The sequence below is a fragment of the Podarcis pityusensis genome, assembly GCF_964106645.2.
Source record: "Podarcis pityusensis genome assembly, chromosome: 4".
Classification (NCBI taxonomy): domain Eukaryota; kingdom Metazoa; phylum Chordata; class Lepidosauria; order Squamata; family Lacertidae; genus Podarcis; species Podarcis pityusensis.
In genome coordinates this window covers 4752321-4764825 of record NC_138027.1, presented here as the reverse complement: position 1 = coordinate 4764825, position 12505 = coordinate 4752321, and the positions used below count along the sequence as shown (strand labels likewise).

Here is a 12505-nt window from a genome sequence, read left to right as displayed (position 1 = left end):
TCCCAGCCCGACCTGGAGGGGGGGGTGCTGAACCTGGGCCCTTTTGTAGTCAGAGCAAATGCTCTGCCACTTCTTCTCCTAACAGCTTTTGTGCATGCAGATCAATGTGCAAAGTGGGGCCACAACACACAAGTCTCTGCAGAGCCTGGCATTGCAACAGGCACACTCTGCCAGGGATCCGGGATTGACTGCAGCTGCCTGTCATCAGCACCAATAAATGAGTCCCTTTTTGTTTTCTTTGTGCCACCAGGGTTTCATCAGGCTGGACATGTCTGAGTTTCAGGAAAGACACGAGGTTAGTAAGAGAGATGCACGCCCTCAGCAACACCATCACTCTTTGAAGATCCCAGAATCGCACCTGGCGACACTTGGCATTCTCACCTTTGCTGACACTCTCTTCTTGGTGGCAAGCTCTCTCCAGATACTCGCTCCTCCAGCCTCAACTGAAAAAAGAAAACTTAACATTTCTATGGTGTGCCCTATAGAACACCATCTCCCATACATTCCTTCCTGTCTCCTGAGAACAGAAGGGAGGTAGCTGTATTCTGTGTTCCTTGTTTCTTAGATGCAAGATTAGTTGGGGTATAAAGTAAGGCTTTTTCCATGGTGCCTGGAGAGAGATCTCAAGCCATCTCCTTGTTCATTTTCCTCCCCTTTTTATTTTTATTCTGTTCATTTATTCATTGTTGTTGTTGTTGTTGTTGTTTTGGCCTTGCTATGAAAGGCTCAGTATTGTCTGAAAGTGGAAATCTGTTGCAGAATAAGCTTGTTGGCTTTTTTTAATGAAAAAAAGAGCGAATTTTTAATCTAGTGGTTCCTATACCTTTTGGGAACCCCATCCCTTGGTTCCACAAACTCAACCCCAGTTCCCCCTACTCTATAAAAAGTATTATTCAGAATTGCAGTTTGCATGAGCAAACGCCCTCCCATCAGATGTCAAGGACAACTATCTGAAAGGAAAGTTTTAAATGTTGGACATTTTACTATGTTTTTATATGTGCTGTAAGCCACCCAGAGTGGCTGGGGAAATCGATCCAGATGGGTGGGGTATAATTATTATTATTATTATTATTATTATTACTACTACCACTACTACTACCACCACTACTACTGAGGAAGAAAATAACATGATAAAATTAAAAACCATTAATTTCACATTTATTCAAAATCCACTTAAAATGGTTTAATTTAATTAATTCAACCAAACGGATGAACTCAATACAGTGATACTAGCTGTTCAAAGTGTGATAGTCATTTAGACTTTCAGCGCCCCCCCCCCGCTTCCCCCCTTGCCTCTTAGTGCCCTCCTAGTTATTCCACTGTCCCCACCCCCAGGAGATGGTACAACCACTAGCCTAGTCCCTGTTGATCAGATATTCCTGGTGTGGTTTTAGAACATGAGTGGAAAGCAGAGTGTAGTGCAGAAACTCTTAAAAGTGTCAGAGCCCCTTCAGAGCTACCTGCCAAGGCTTCTATCTCTGGGCCCTTGAACCAATAACTCAGCTGCCTCTGCTGTGTCCACCTCCCATTCCGCCAGACCATGCAAAAAGCCACCACTGTATATCCCTTAAAACGTAGATTGAGGAGCAGAACTGATTCTGCAACATAAGCAGCCATGTGATGATGCGCCTAATTTGCACATTGCGGTCTTAGTAATTGGATTTCCTCCATTCCAAATGCACCCAGCTCTGGACGTACAATCTTTTCCTTGCTCTCTCAGCGCGCTGAAATCAGACGATGCAGGCTCCGAACTCCTTGTGCAGGCTAGTCTTGCTTTGAACCACAGTGAGTCTCTTTCCCCCAGCCCAGGGCTTGGGCATCCCCATCTGACGCCTGTGGCTTCTTTCCCTCCCAGGTTGCCAAGTTCATTGGCTCTCCGCCGGGTTACGTCGGCCATGAGGAAGGCGGCCAGCTCACCAAGAAGCTGAAGCAGTGCCCAAATGCCGTGGTGCTCTTTGACGAAGTGGACAAGGCCCACCCGGATGTCCTCACCATCATGCTGCAGCTGTTTGATGAAGTAAGACCGTCTTTTTAAAGAAGCCGTCCGAGGCCCCTGTGGCAACGTGAGGTTCCTGTGTGATTTGGCAATATACCCTCGCTAGCCAGTCAGGAAAGAGTTATTTGGTCCACACAAAAATGCAGACTTATCAAGTTGAAAGGCACGTGTTAACCCAGATAAACCCCCAGCACATTGGACCCTGTTTTGTGCAATAAATGATTGCCTGGTCCTTTGGGCTGCTACAGCAACCAGAGAAAACTGTGCACATGTACATCACCACAAACCCAGAAATGGCACAAAGGGGGCAAAAACGGCCCTAAAAGAGTGCAGAAATGGCACAAAAACAGCAACCAGTAATCTCAGGGGCCTCTGCACCAACCTTTGAGGCCTGTGGAGAGTTGGAGTTGGAGCAAGGAGGTTTGGAGGGAGCGATGGCAGTGTTTGCAGGTTTTTCCAATGGCATTCCGAATATACGTGGTTTAAACGCACCGTACCTCGGAACATAACCCCCACGTAAATGAAGATTTCTTGCATCTTAAATTCCTCCTTTTCCTCCAAGGAGCTCATTGTGGCATACAGTTCTCTCCCCCTCTGCCCTTCATCCCCACCACAAATCTGCTGAGAGGCACTGAGCTTCTTGGGCCAAGTCAGCATCTGAACTCAGGCCTCCCAGGATCTAGTCCAACGCTCTAGCCGCTACACCACACTGCCTCCAACATATTTATCCATATTAACCAGTAAACGGCAGATTCCATTTTGTAGAATAGCCATGGGGAAGGATGAGAAGCTGATGAGGGGGCTCTGAGCCCTTCCTTTCTCCAGATGGCCAGGGCATTTGCTTCGTCATTATTTGGTGTGCCACCATAGGGATTAGTAGCTTGCACTCTGCTGCTCCTTTTCCGCAGTTGAGCATCTCAGGATACTGGATTTTACGCAGAACACACCCTCCTGCTCCCAGGAGATTCAGCATCCTTGAGTCCTGAACTTACTTGCATCACTTTACTTGTTTCCCACGTGATTGGGGTGAGGGGCATTGATACATGTGCAGCTACGCCTTGGGGTCGTTGGTTTGTGCCTGAGGACGTCTGACTCCTCCAGGCTGACTGGCTGACCTGCAGTGGAGCACGTGTCATTGCCCTGAGGGGGGCTGAGCGCGTGCAGATTTCACCACCCTCCTGTGTGTGTCCTCACTTCTTGGTGTGTGTTTGTTTTTTTATTAAAACTGGCTGTGTGGTTGTTGTTGGTGGTGGCGGGCTTTTCAGGGTGGGGGGCTTCTCTCTAGGATTAATATCACCGGTATTGCATAGATCATGGTGGCAGCCACTAAATGCGAAATCAATTCCTGAACCGCCTGCCTGACAGAGCAATAACCGAAATGTTAATCCCAAGCACCCGGCACAAATTTGTGTCCTTCAGCTGGGCACGGCTGCTCCTGGCAGCATTGGGAGGGAGGGGACAGACGACTTATGCTTTTGTTTTATTTTTCTTCTCTCCCCCTCCCTGCCGTTCCCCAAACTGGTATTTTCGAAAGGTTCTTATTTTTAGAGTTCTTGGAGGGAGACAGAGGAGGGGAGAGCTCAGAGTGGGGGCAGAGGCAATGACTCTCCTGTGCAGCAATCCCCAAGTGCCTCTTGCCCTCCCCTCCGGTTAGCTGTGTATGGTATTAGGAACTGTTATGATCTCATGTCTGATAAGGGAGCAGCTAGAACAATCCCCCTGTACCAATGATATGTCTTTATAGCTCACAGCCATTCCACTGGCAGCGTATTAAACTGGCTTTCTCCAGCACAAGTAAGCTGCCTTCCGGGGCTGGGGCGGGTGCACAGGCAGTGCCCAAATGCTTCCATTCCTCTTCCAAGCAACATAGAACTGCAGAGTTGGAGGGGACCCTGAGGGTCATCTAGTCCAGCCCCCTGCAATGCAGGAATTTCAGCTAAAGCATCCATGGCCGATGGCCACCCAACCTCTGCTTTAAAAGCCTCAAGCAAACGAGAGTCCAGCACCTTCTGAAGGAGTCTGTTCCACTTTCTCAAATGGCTCTTACCCTCAGAAAGTTTTGTGCTTTAGTCAGAATCTCCTTTCTTGCCCCTTGGATCCGTTGATTCTGGTCCTCCCTTCTGGAGCAACAGAAAACAAGCTTGCACCTTCTTCCATGCAGCCCTTCAGATATTTGAAGATGGTTCTCACGTCATCTCTCAGTCTTTCTTTATGGCAGCATTCCCCAACTTGATCCTTCCCAATGTATTGGACTAGATCTCCTACAAGGGCTGCTTTCTGGGGATCATTCTGCAGCCTCCTTGCAGAGCAGAGAGGGCCTTATGCCTGAATCAGCCCCCAGAAACTTCCCTTTCTAACGGTAGGCTTTGCATCAATTCCACTCCTTGTTCCTTACGGAGGAGTCTGACTTTGCTGTTCGTTGCTGTTTCTGAAGGGCCGGCTGACAGATGGGAAGGGGAAGACCATTGACTGCAAAGATGCCATCTTCATCATGACCTCCAACGTGGCCAGCGACGAGATCGCCCAGCATGCCTTGCAGCTGAGGCAGGAGACCGTGGAACTCAGCCGGAAGAGAATTGCCGAAAAACTAGGTACCCGTTCCCCCTGTGTGCGTTCCTCCCCCCACCCTCTAAACTTTGGATGTTCTCTTCCTTGTGCCAAACCCCAACCTGTGTGACATCCTTTCCGCTGTATCAGACAAAGTTCTGTCTGTTCCATGTCTCATTCGAGTGGCACCAAACATATCCCCAAAGCACAACGTGAAGGCAACAGGCTGCGCCCAGCAGTCTGCATTTAGCCACCAGCATATAAGTTTGGGGTGTCTGCCACACCTCTTCCTAACCTCATGCCAGTGTGGTGAAGCAGATTAGAATCACCCCACTTTGCTATGGCGGTTGGCCCCGAGATCAACCCATCCATCATGAGATCCCTCACTCCTATCAAATCCCTCACTCCGCCATGAAACCTGCCCCAGGGTGCGTCCTTGGACCAGTCGCTGCCTCTCAGCCTAACCTAGGCTTCCTCAACCTCGGCCCCCCAGATGTTTTTGGCCTACAACTCCCATGATCCCTAGCTAGCAGGACCAGTGGTCAGGGATGATGGGAATTGTAATAATAAATAATAAATTTTTATTCATACCCCGCCCTTCCCGGTTCAGAAAACCTGGCTCAGGGTGGCTAACAACAAATTTAAAACACTTAATTGATGCTACAAAAAACAGCATAAAATATGGTATAAAACATGAATAATAATAAAATCAAAAATCGATTTAGGGGGGAAATCCATCCAATAAACATTAGATGATCACCAGGGCTAGCAGGCTAAATTAGTCCTAGTTGGGCCAGCGAGGAGACCAGGGGAGAATTAGCTGTGGGATCCCAGAGCGGGTAATCTTCATAAAAAGGGGAGGGGGAGGAAAGGAAGGGGAATAAAAGATCAGGCCGAGTTCAAATTGAAAGCCAGACGGAATAGCTCTGTCTTACAGGTCCTGCGGGAGGAAGTTAAATCCTGCAGGGCCCTGGTCTCATGGGACAGAGCATTCCACCAGGTCGGAGCCAACACTGAGAAGGCCCTGTCCCTGGTGGAGGATAGTCTGACTTCCTTAGGGCCCGGGACCTCTAAACTATGGTTATTCATGGACCTTAAGGTCCTCTGCGGGGCAGACCAGGAGTCTCAAAACATCTGGAGGGCCGAGGTTGAGGAAGCCTGGCCTAACCTACCTCACAGGGCTGTTGTGGGGATTCAGTGAGGGGGGCGGGGGCAACAATGTATGCCACCTTGAGCTCCTTGGAGAAAAAGGTGGGATATATAGGCAATCAATAATTTGTGCAACCTGGCTCACAACAGTCTCAGGACACTGGGCAAGCAGAATGAGCCAAGCTGCGGTGCTGGCTTCCAAAGCCAACAAGGTTGCAGGAGCAGAGGAACCCCCTGCTCTGTATCTGTGGGTCTCCCTGCACCCTGAGCCAAGCTTGTGCCTTTTCCTTTCAGATGACGTCCAGATCACAGACAAGATAACTATCTCTAAGCAGTTCAAGGAGAACGTCATCCGCCCCATCTTGAAGGTACAGATGGTGCTGTTTACCGCTAGCCTTTCCTTTCAGCCGTCTTGGGTTTCCAGAAGTGGAACGCCCCAAGCCTCGGGAGTTTGTTTTCAGGCCTCCTCTTCAGTTTCAGGCGCTCAAATGGATGAGAGCAGAACTCCGACCTGGAGGGCTCCACAATTGTTTCCCGCAAGCAAGCCTCTGAGCCAAAAGCACTTACACATTAATGTCCCATGTCAAGAGGAAAGGCTGGTTTGGCTGGCATTCCTCACTGCCACCTTCAGCCCCAGATGCCACACACTCCCTGGGATGGCGAGGCAGATGGTATGGGGGACCCTTAGGACTCCACCCCAGACCATCATTGAATTTCAAGAAGACAATTTGATATTTATGTGTCGCTATTGCTCAGGTGTGAGAAGCGCAGAGGATCATTATATAACATATACAGATAGCATACACTTAGAATCATAGCTTGGGAATCCCTGACAGATGGCCATCCAACCTCTGTTGAAAAAACCTCCAAGGAAGGAGAGTCCATCACCTCCCAAGAAAGTCCACTCCACTGTCAAACAGCTCTTCCTGTCTCTTACTTCGTAGATCGTACAAGATTTTTTACAAAATCTTCGTAGTTTCTCCTAGACAATATTTACCAGTACAGTGGTGCCTTGGTTTAAGAACAGCTTAGTTTATGAACAACTTGGATTAAGAACGCTGCAAACCCAGAAGTAGGTGTTTTGGTTTGTGAACGTTGCCTCCCCCGCTGCTGTGGGAAAGCACACCTTGGTTTAAGAATGCTTTGGTTTAAGAACAGACTTCCAAAACGGATTAAGTTCATAAACCAAGGTACCACTGTATAAAGGTAAAGGGACCCCTGACCATTAGGTCCAGTCGTGGCCGACTCTGGGGTTGTGGCGCTCATCTCACTTTATTGGCCGAGGGAGCTGGGGTACAGCTTCCGGGTCATGTGGCTAGCATGACTAAGCCGCTTCTCGCGAACCAGAGCAGTGCACAGAAATGCTGTGTACCTTCCCGCCGGAGCGGTACCTATTTACCTACTTGCACTTGGACGTGCTTTCAAACTGCTAGGTTGGCAGGAGCAGGGACAAACAACAGGAGCCCACCCCGTGGCGGGGATTCGAACCACCAACCTTCAGATCGGCAAGTCCTAGGCTCTGTGGTTTAACCCACAGCGCCACCCGCGTCCCTTACCACTGTATAGCAGCACACATTTATTATGTAGCATTGGGAACATTCCAGTGGGTCACTAGGCATAATTTTTTAAAATACGGGGAACTGTATATCGTAATATAACAAACATCCATCCGAAAGAAGTCCATACTAGCTTCTGGGGAATTCTCATATTTTTTAGAAACATCAGAAGCAACTTGGTGTATGAACACACTGAACAGGAAAATTGAGAGCCTGCGATCCTATATGTTTACCTGGGAGTAAATTACGGCGCTGGAGCAAAGCAGGAGTCTCCCTGGTTCACACTTAGATGGGGGTAGAGTCCTCCTAAGCAACTTAATGAAGGGGAGCCCACCAGACGTAATTGGGGGAGTGGAGAGGTTCTGCTCATTCGTCCTTCTGTTCATTTCGATTTGCTTTCACTTCTCCTGGTCTGGTTTTGTCCTCCACGGACAGCGATTTCAACATGTTACAGGTTTTTTTTCCTGCAGACTGCTCATCCACTTTGCCTTCCCAGCAAACCTCTCTGCTCTGCCCCTTTTCCTCCTGCAGGCTCACTTCCGGAGAGACGAGTTCCTGGGAAGGATCAACGAAATTGTCTACTTCCTCCCCTTTTGCCACTCGGAGCTCATCCAGCTTGTCAACAAGGAGCTGAGCTTCTGGGCTAAGAGGGTAAGGATCTCTGCCACTCGCCCCCACGCCTCCTCCCTCCCCATGCATTGTGCCTTTCGCACAAATACACACAACACCCCAGCACTTCATTTAAAGGGAGAAAGAAATACTTGCTGTTAATTCCCTTGGAAATGTGAAGATGGGGTTCATAAGTGCGAACACAAATATGTAACTGCAGACACATAATTGAAAAATCACAAATTAAATCCAGGTGCATGTTATCCAATTCTGCAGTTTAATGACAGTTAGACCCAACAGCATTTCACATACCTCAGTTTCTGGAATTTTGCACCAAATTTGTTACAATCCTGAGCTTCCATTTTAAAATAGAAAGCAAAGCAAGTTCCTGGTCCTCATTATTATTATTATTTTAAAGCTGTGTTTGAAGAATTAAAATCAGACGCCTGTCTGTAAAGAGCACCAGCAATCAAGAGAGTAGAAATTCTGTGCCCTTCCCAGTCACCTTCCCCTCTCTTGTGGCATCTAGTTTCCTAATCATAAGTCACTCATAGAATCCTAGAATTGTAGAGTTGGAAAGGAACCCCCCCCCCCAGGGTCATCTAGTCCAACCCCCTGCAATGCACTCTTGCCCATCTTGGCATTATAGTTCAGTGGTAGAATATTGGTTTTGCATGCAGAAAGTTACCAGCTTCCTCAAGCAAGACTTGGACACTCGTTCCCGAAACCACTTCCTGTCTGCTTAGGCCAGGCATAGTCAAACTCGGCCCTCCAGATGTTTTGGGACTACAACTCCCATCATCCCTAGCTAACAGGACCAGTGGTCAGGGGTGATGGGAGTTGTAGTCCCGAAACATGTTGCCTGGCTAAGGCAGTGCTGAACTAGATGAACCAGTCACCTGACTCAGTATAAAACAGCAGCATGCTTCCCATAGTACAGTGCTTAAAAACATAGTTTGCCTGCAGAGGGTCCCAGATTCGTTCCCTGGTGCCTTCAGGGAAGGAACACCCCCCCCCCCGGAGCCCTGAAGAGCTGCTGCCAGCCAGTGAAGGTTATACTGAGCTGGATGAGCCCAGGTGATGGTCTGGCTCGTCATTAAGCAGCAACAGACAGGCATGTGAAATCACTTTTAATGAAAAACAAAAGTCAGAATAAGCATTTAGATGAAGAAATGATATACAACACAAATCTTCCGCACGTTTTTGTTTTTGTTTTTTGTAACGTGCTCTGAGTGCAGAATTTGGGTAGCACTTCCTTGGGGTGGAAACGTCACTTTTTTAAAATAAATGAATAAAAATGCATCCTTGTGCAGCTGCCACGACTCTTGCAAAATCTGTGCAGAGAGAAAACGCCACACACACAAGTTACCGTATTTTTTGCACCATAACACTCACTTTTTTCCTCCTAGAAAGTAAGGGGAAATGTCTGTGCGTGTTATGGAGAGAATGCCTGCGGGTGGCGGGGGAGATCTGCTGCAGTCGTGAGCAGAGGATCCATGGTTCCCCTTCCTTCCCTCCTCCGTGGTTACAAAGCATGGATCCACATGGATCCTCAGGATTTTGCATTGGGCTACTCCAAACTCACTGTCAGATCACATGTCTGTGGCCACAGCATGAACCACAAAAATCATATATCCACTATTTCGTTTAGAATATTTTTTTTCTTGTTTTCCTCCTCTAAAAACTACGTGCGTGTTATGGTCTGGTGCGTGTTATAGAGCGAAAAATACGGTACCTATTTCATTCAGATGAATATTTGATGCCAAGCCATTTCAAATGTGTGCGGTTAGAAAAAGTAAGTTTAAGGTAATATGGCCTTAATTTACACAATATAGCACTTAACGGGATCGGGGCAGGTTGCAATAGAACCGATTCCCTCCTTAACTCTTGTCAGCTCTGATGAAGCTGTTTTCCAGGGGAAGGAAATTGCAGTACTTTTAAAAAAGAAGCAAAACTCCACACCCGCAAATCCTCTCCAGCCGTATAGATTTTCTGTGCGGTGGTATTACGAAGATGTCCTCATTTCACCAGGATCACGGTGGAGGACAGTGTTCAGGCGAGGGGGGTGGGGGTTGCTTTCCGTAGATAGGAGACTCCAGCCCAGAAAGCTCTCTGCTCAGCCCAGTGCAAACCAGCCTCTGCTTCAGAGAGCGAAAGCGTGGCGGTCGGATCCCAGTAACTTGCTGCTTCTTTCTCCCCCTGCAGGCCAAGGCAAGGCACAACATCACCTTAGTGTGGGACAGGGAGGTGATGGACGTGCTAGTGGACGGCTACAACCTGCACTATGGAGCCCGCTCCATTAAGCACGAGGTGAGCGGGGGGGGGGGGCAGAGGGAGCTCTTGCTCCTCTTCCAGTGCTGACAGAAGGGGACCTGGTGGCAAGCCTTGCTTTCTCCCTCAACTAAGATGCTCCACCAACGCTGCTGCAACGTTGGCTCATAGGGGAGCTGCTCCACCCCAGCAACATTCCGGTTGTCCTAATGATCCCATAGCATGGAATTTGCCCTTTCCACAGCTGAACCTCTTCATTGAGCTGTATCTGCTACGACCCCAAGGTCTCATTCCCCATGAGCATATATGAAATTAAGATTTTGTGGCCCCTTCCAGCTCCACAGCATCATTCACTGATGTGCAATCTCTTGAATGTGCAGTCTGCCAGTCTCAAGGCGGCTTCTGCTTACAGCAGCCCACGTAGGCTGGATTTCTGTGTTTTTTTATTGTTTTAAGTCATTTTTATATAAAAAGTTATATTAAAATAGAAAATGAAAAACATATCCATATAAAGAGATTCCTTCACATCTCCAGGCTTCCTCCCACCACTCCATGAAATTCCCTTTTGAACATTTATTCCTGAATATTCTTCCATACTCTCATTTTTATATCAAACCATATTATCCATGATAATAGTCACACTACAAGTGAGATCAAAATCCTGCTAACGTTTCCATCTGCTTACAGTGGTCTCCTAAATAACATATAAATTTTCCCATTCTTTTATAAAGCTAGTCTCTTGATTTCCAAGTTTTCCAGGCAGTTTTGCCATCTCTGCAAAGTCCATCAGCTTGGTTTGCCACTCCTCTCTGGTCGGGACTTTGTCTTCTTTCTATTTAATTTTCTATCCTGCCTTTTCTTAAAAGAGCTCAAGACAGCTCCCCTCTCAACAACCCTGTGAGGGAGGTTAGGCTGGAAGATAGGAAGTAGGCCAGGACCCCTCAGGGAGCTTCGCGGCTGCATGTGGGATTTGAACCTGGTCTGTGTTCTTGATCCAGAACTCTTCTCACTACTACGTGGCTCGTCTCTGTCCCTGCTCCCCAGGTTGAACGTCGAGTCGTGAACCAGCTCGCCGCCGCCTACGAACAGGACCTCCTGCCCCGCGGTTGCACCTTGCGGATCACGGTGGACGACTCAGACAAGCGGCTCCTGAAAGCCAAGGGCAGCTCGTCCCCCGCGGAGGGCCAGAGGAAGGGCCCCACGCTGCGGCTGGAGATAGTTGAGAAGGACAGCAAAAGCCGGAAGCTGGACATTCAGGCCCCGTTGGCTCCCGACGAGATGTCCTATACTTTATAGGCCCGCGGGCTGCCCCCTGCAGAGCTTCAGGTTGTGTGGTCAGTAATAAAACAATCATGAGATGTAGACGGAGGAGTAAGGAAGGTGGTTTGGGGAACCCGGGTTTCTCTGGAGATCAGAGCTTAGCTGGGAGAGAGAAAAAGAGAGATCCTTACAGCTCAAATCACTGCTACAGCCTTGTTGAGATAGGGCTACCCTGTGCAAAATCGATGGGTGGGTTCAGCCTGCTGCCCCGCAGAGCTGTTTGCAAGGGGGAGAGGTTTGTGCTTTGGGTGGGGCAGGGTTTCTCAGGGGAAATAAGCACGAACTTCCTTGTTCCAAGCGAGCTGCTGTGCCTGCCTCCCTCCAGCCCCGTAAGTGATGCTGCAGAATGTGTTGGGTGCCGATTCAGGTCTCAAAAAGTGACTTTTTCAGACGCTCACCAAGGGGATGCCTCTGCGAAGGTGCTGGGTGTGGCCTTTTCCAGCCACCTGGGCACCAACCAGATCTCTTAAGTTATTGCAATAAATGTAAATGGATACCAAATGAGCTCCTCTCCTCGTCTGTTCATCTCGGGCATTTAGGTGGCGGCGGTGGGGGAACCTCCTGCACATGCTTGGCTGAAATGCGTGGGAGCTGTGCAGGTGGACAGTTTGCAGAATCCTAGAATTGTAGAGTGGAAAGGCCTCCTAGGGGTCATCTAGTCCAACCCCCTGCAATGCAGGAATCACATCTAAAGAATCACTGACACACGACCATCCAACCTTTGCTTAAAAACTACAAAAAAAGGAGAGTCCATCACTTTCCAAGGGAGTCTGTTCCACCATCAAGCCGCTCCTACTGGTAGAAATGTTTAGTTGGCATCTCCTTTCTTGAATCCATTGGTTCGAGTCCTGCCTCCAGTGCGGGAGAAAACAAGCTTGCTCCATCCTCCATGTTGGCAGTCCTTCAGAGATTCAAAGATGGCTGTCATATCACCTCCCAGTCTTCTCTCCTGCAGGCTAAACGTCCCCAGCTCCCTCAACCATTCCTCATAAGGCTTGGTTTCCAGACCCTCGACCATCTCAGTCACCCTCCTCTTGCAACATCCTTCTTAAACGGT

At 48.6% G+C, this 12505-nt stretch overlaps 1 protein-coding gene across 2 annotated transcripts in view; it reads left to right on the top strand.

The window, feature by feature from the left end:
* The window catches only part of CLPB (ClpB family mitochondrial disaggregase), a 70595-nt gene extending 58646 nt beyond the window's left edge, over positions 1–11949 (top strand). For both annotated transcript variants that reach the window (XM_081002036.1, XM_081002035.1), the window contains exons 10-16: positions 251–295; positions 1856–2017; positions 4431–4587; positions 5987–6060; positions 7780–7899; positions 10063–10167; positions 11173–11949. In XM_081002036.1, coding sequence (XP_080858162.1) covers positions 251–295; positions 1856–2017; positions 4431–4587; positions 5987–6060; positions 7780–7899; positions 10063–10167; positions 11173–11424 — 915 coding nt within the window. In that variant the 3' untranslated portion in view covers positions 11425–11949. The remainder of the gene's footprint in view (positions 1–250; positions 296–1855; positions 2018–4430; positions 4588–5986; positions 6061–7779; positions 7900–10062; positions 10168–11172) is intronic.
* Positions 11950–12505: the final 556 nt, after the last annotated feature.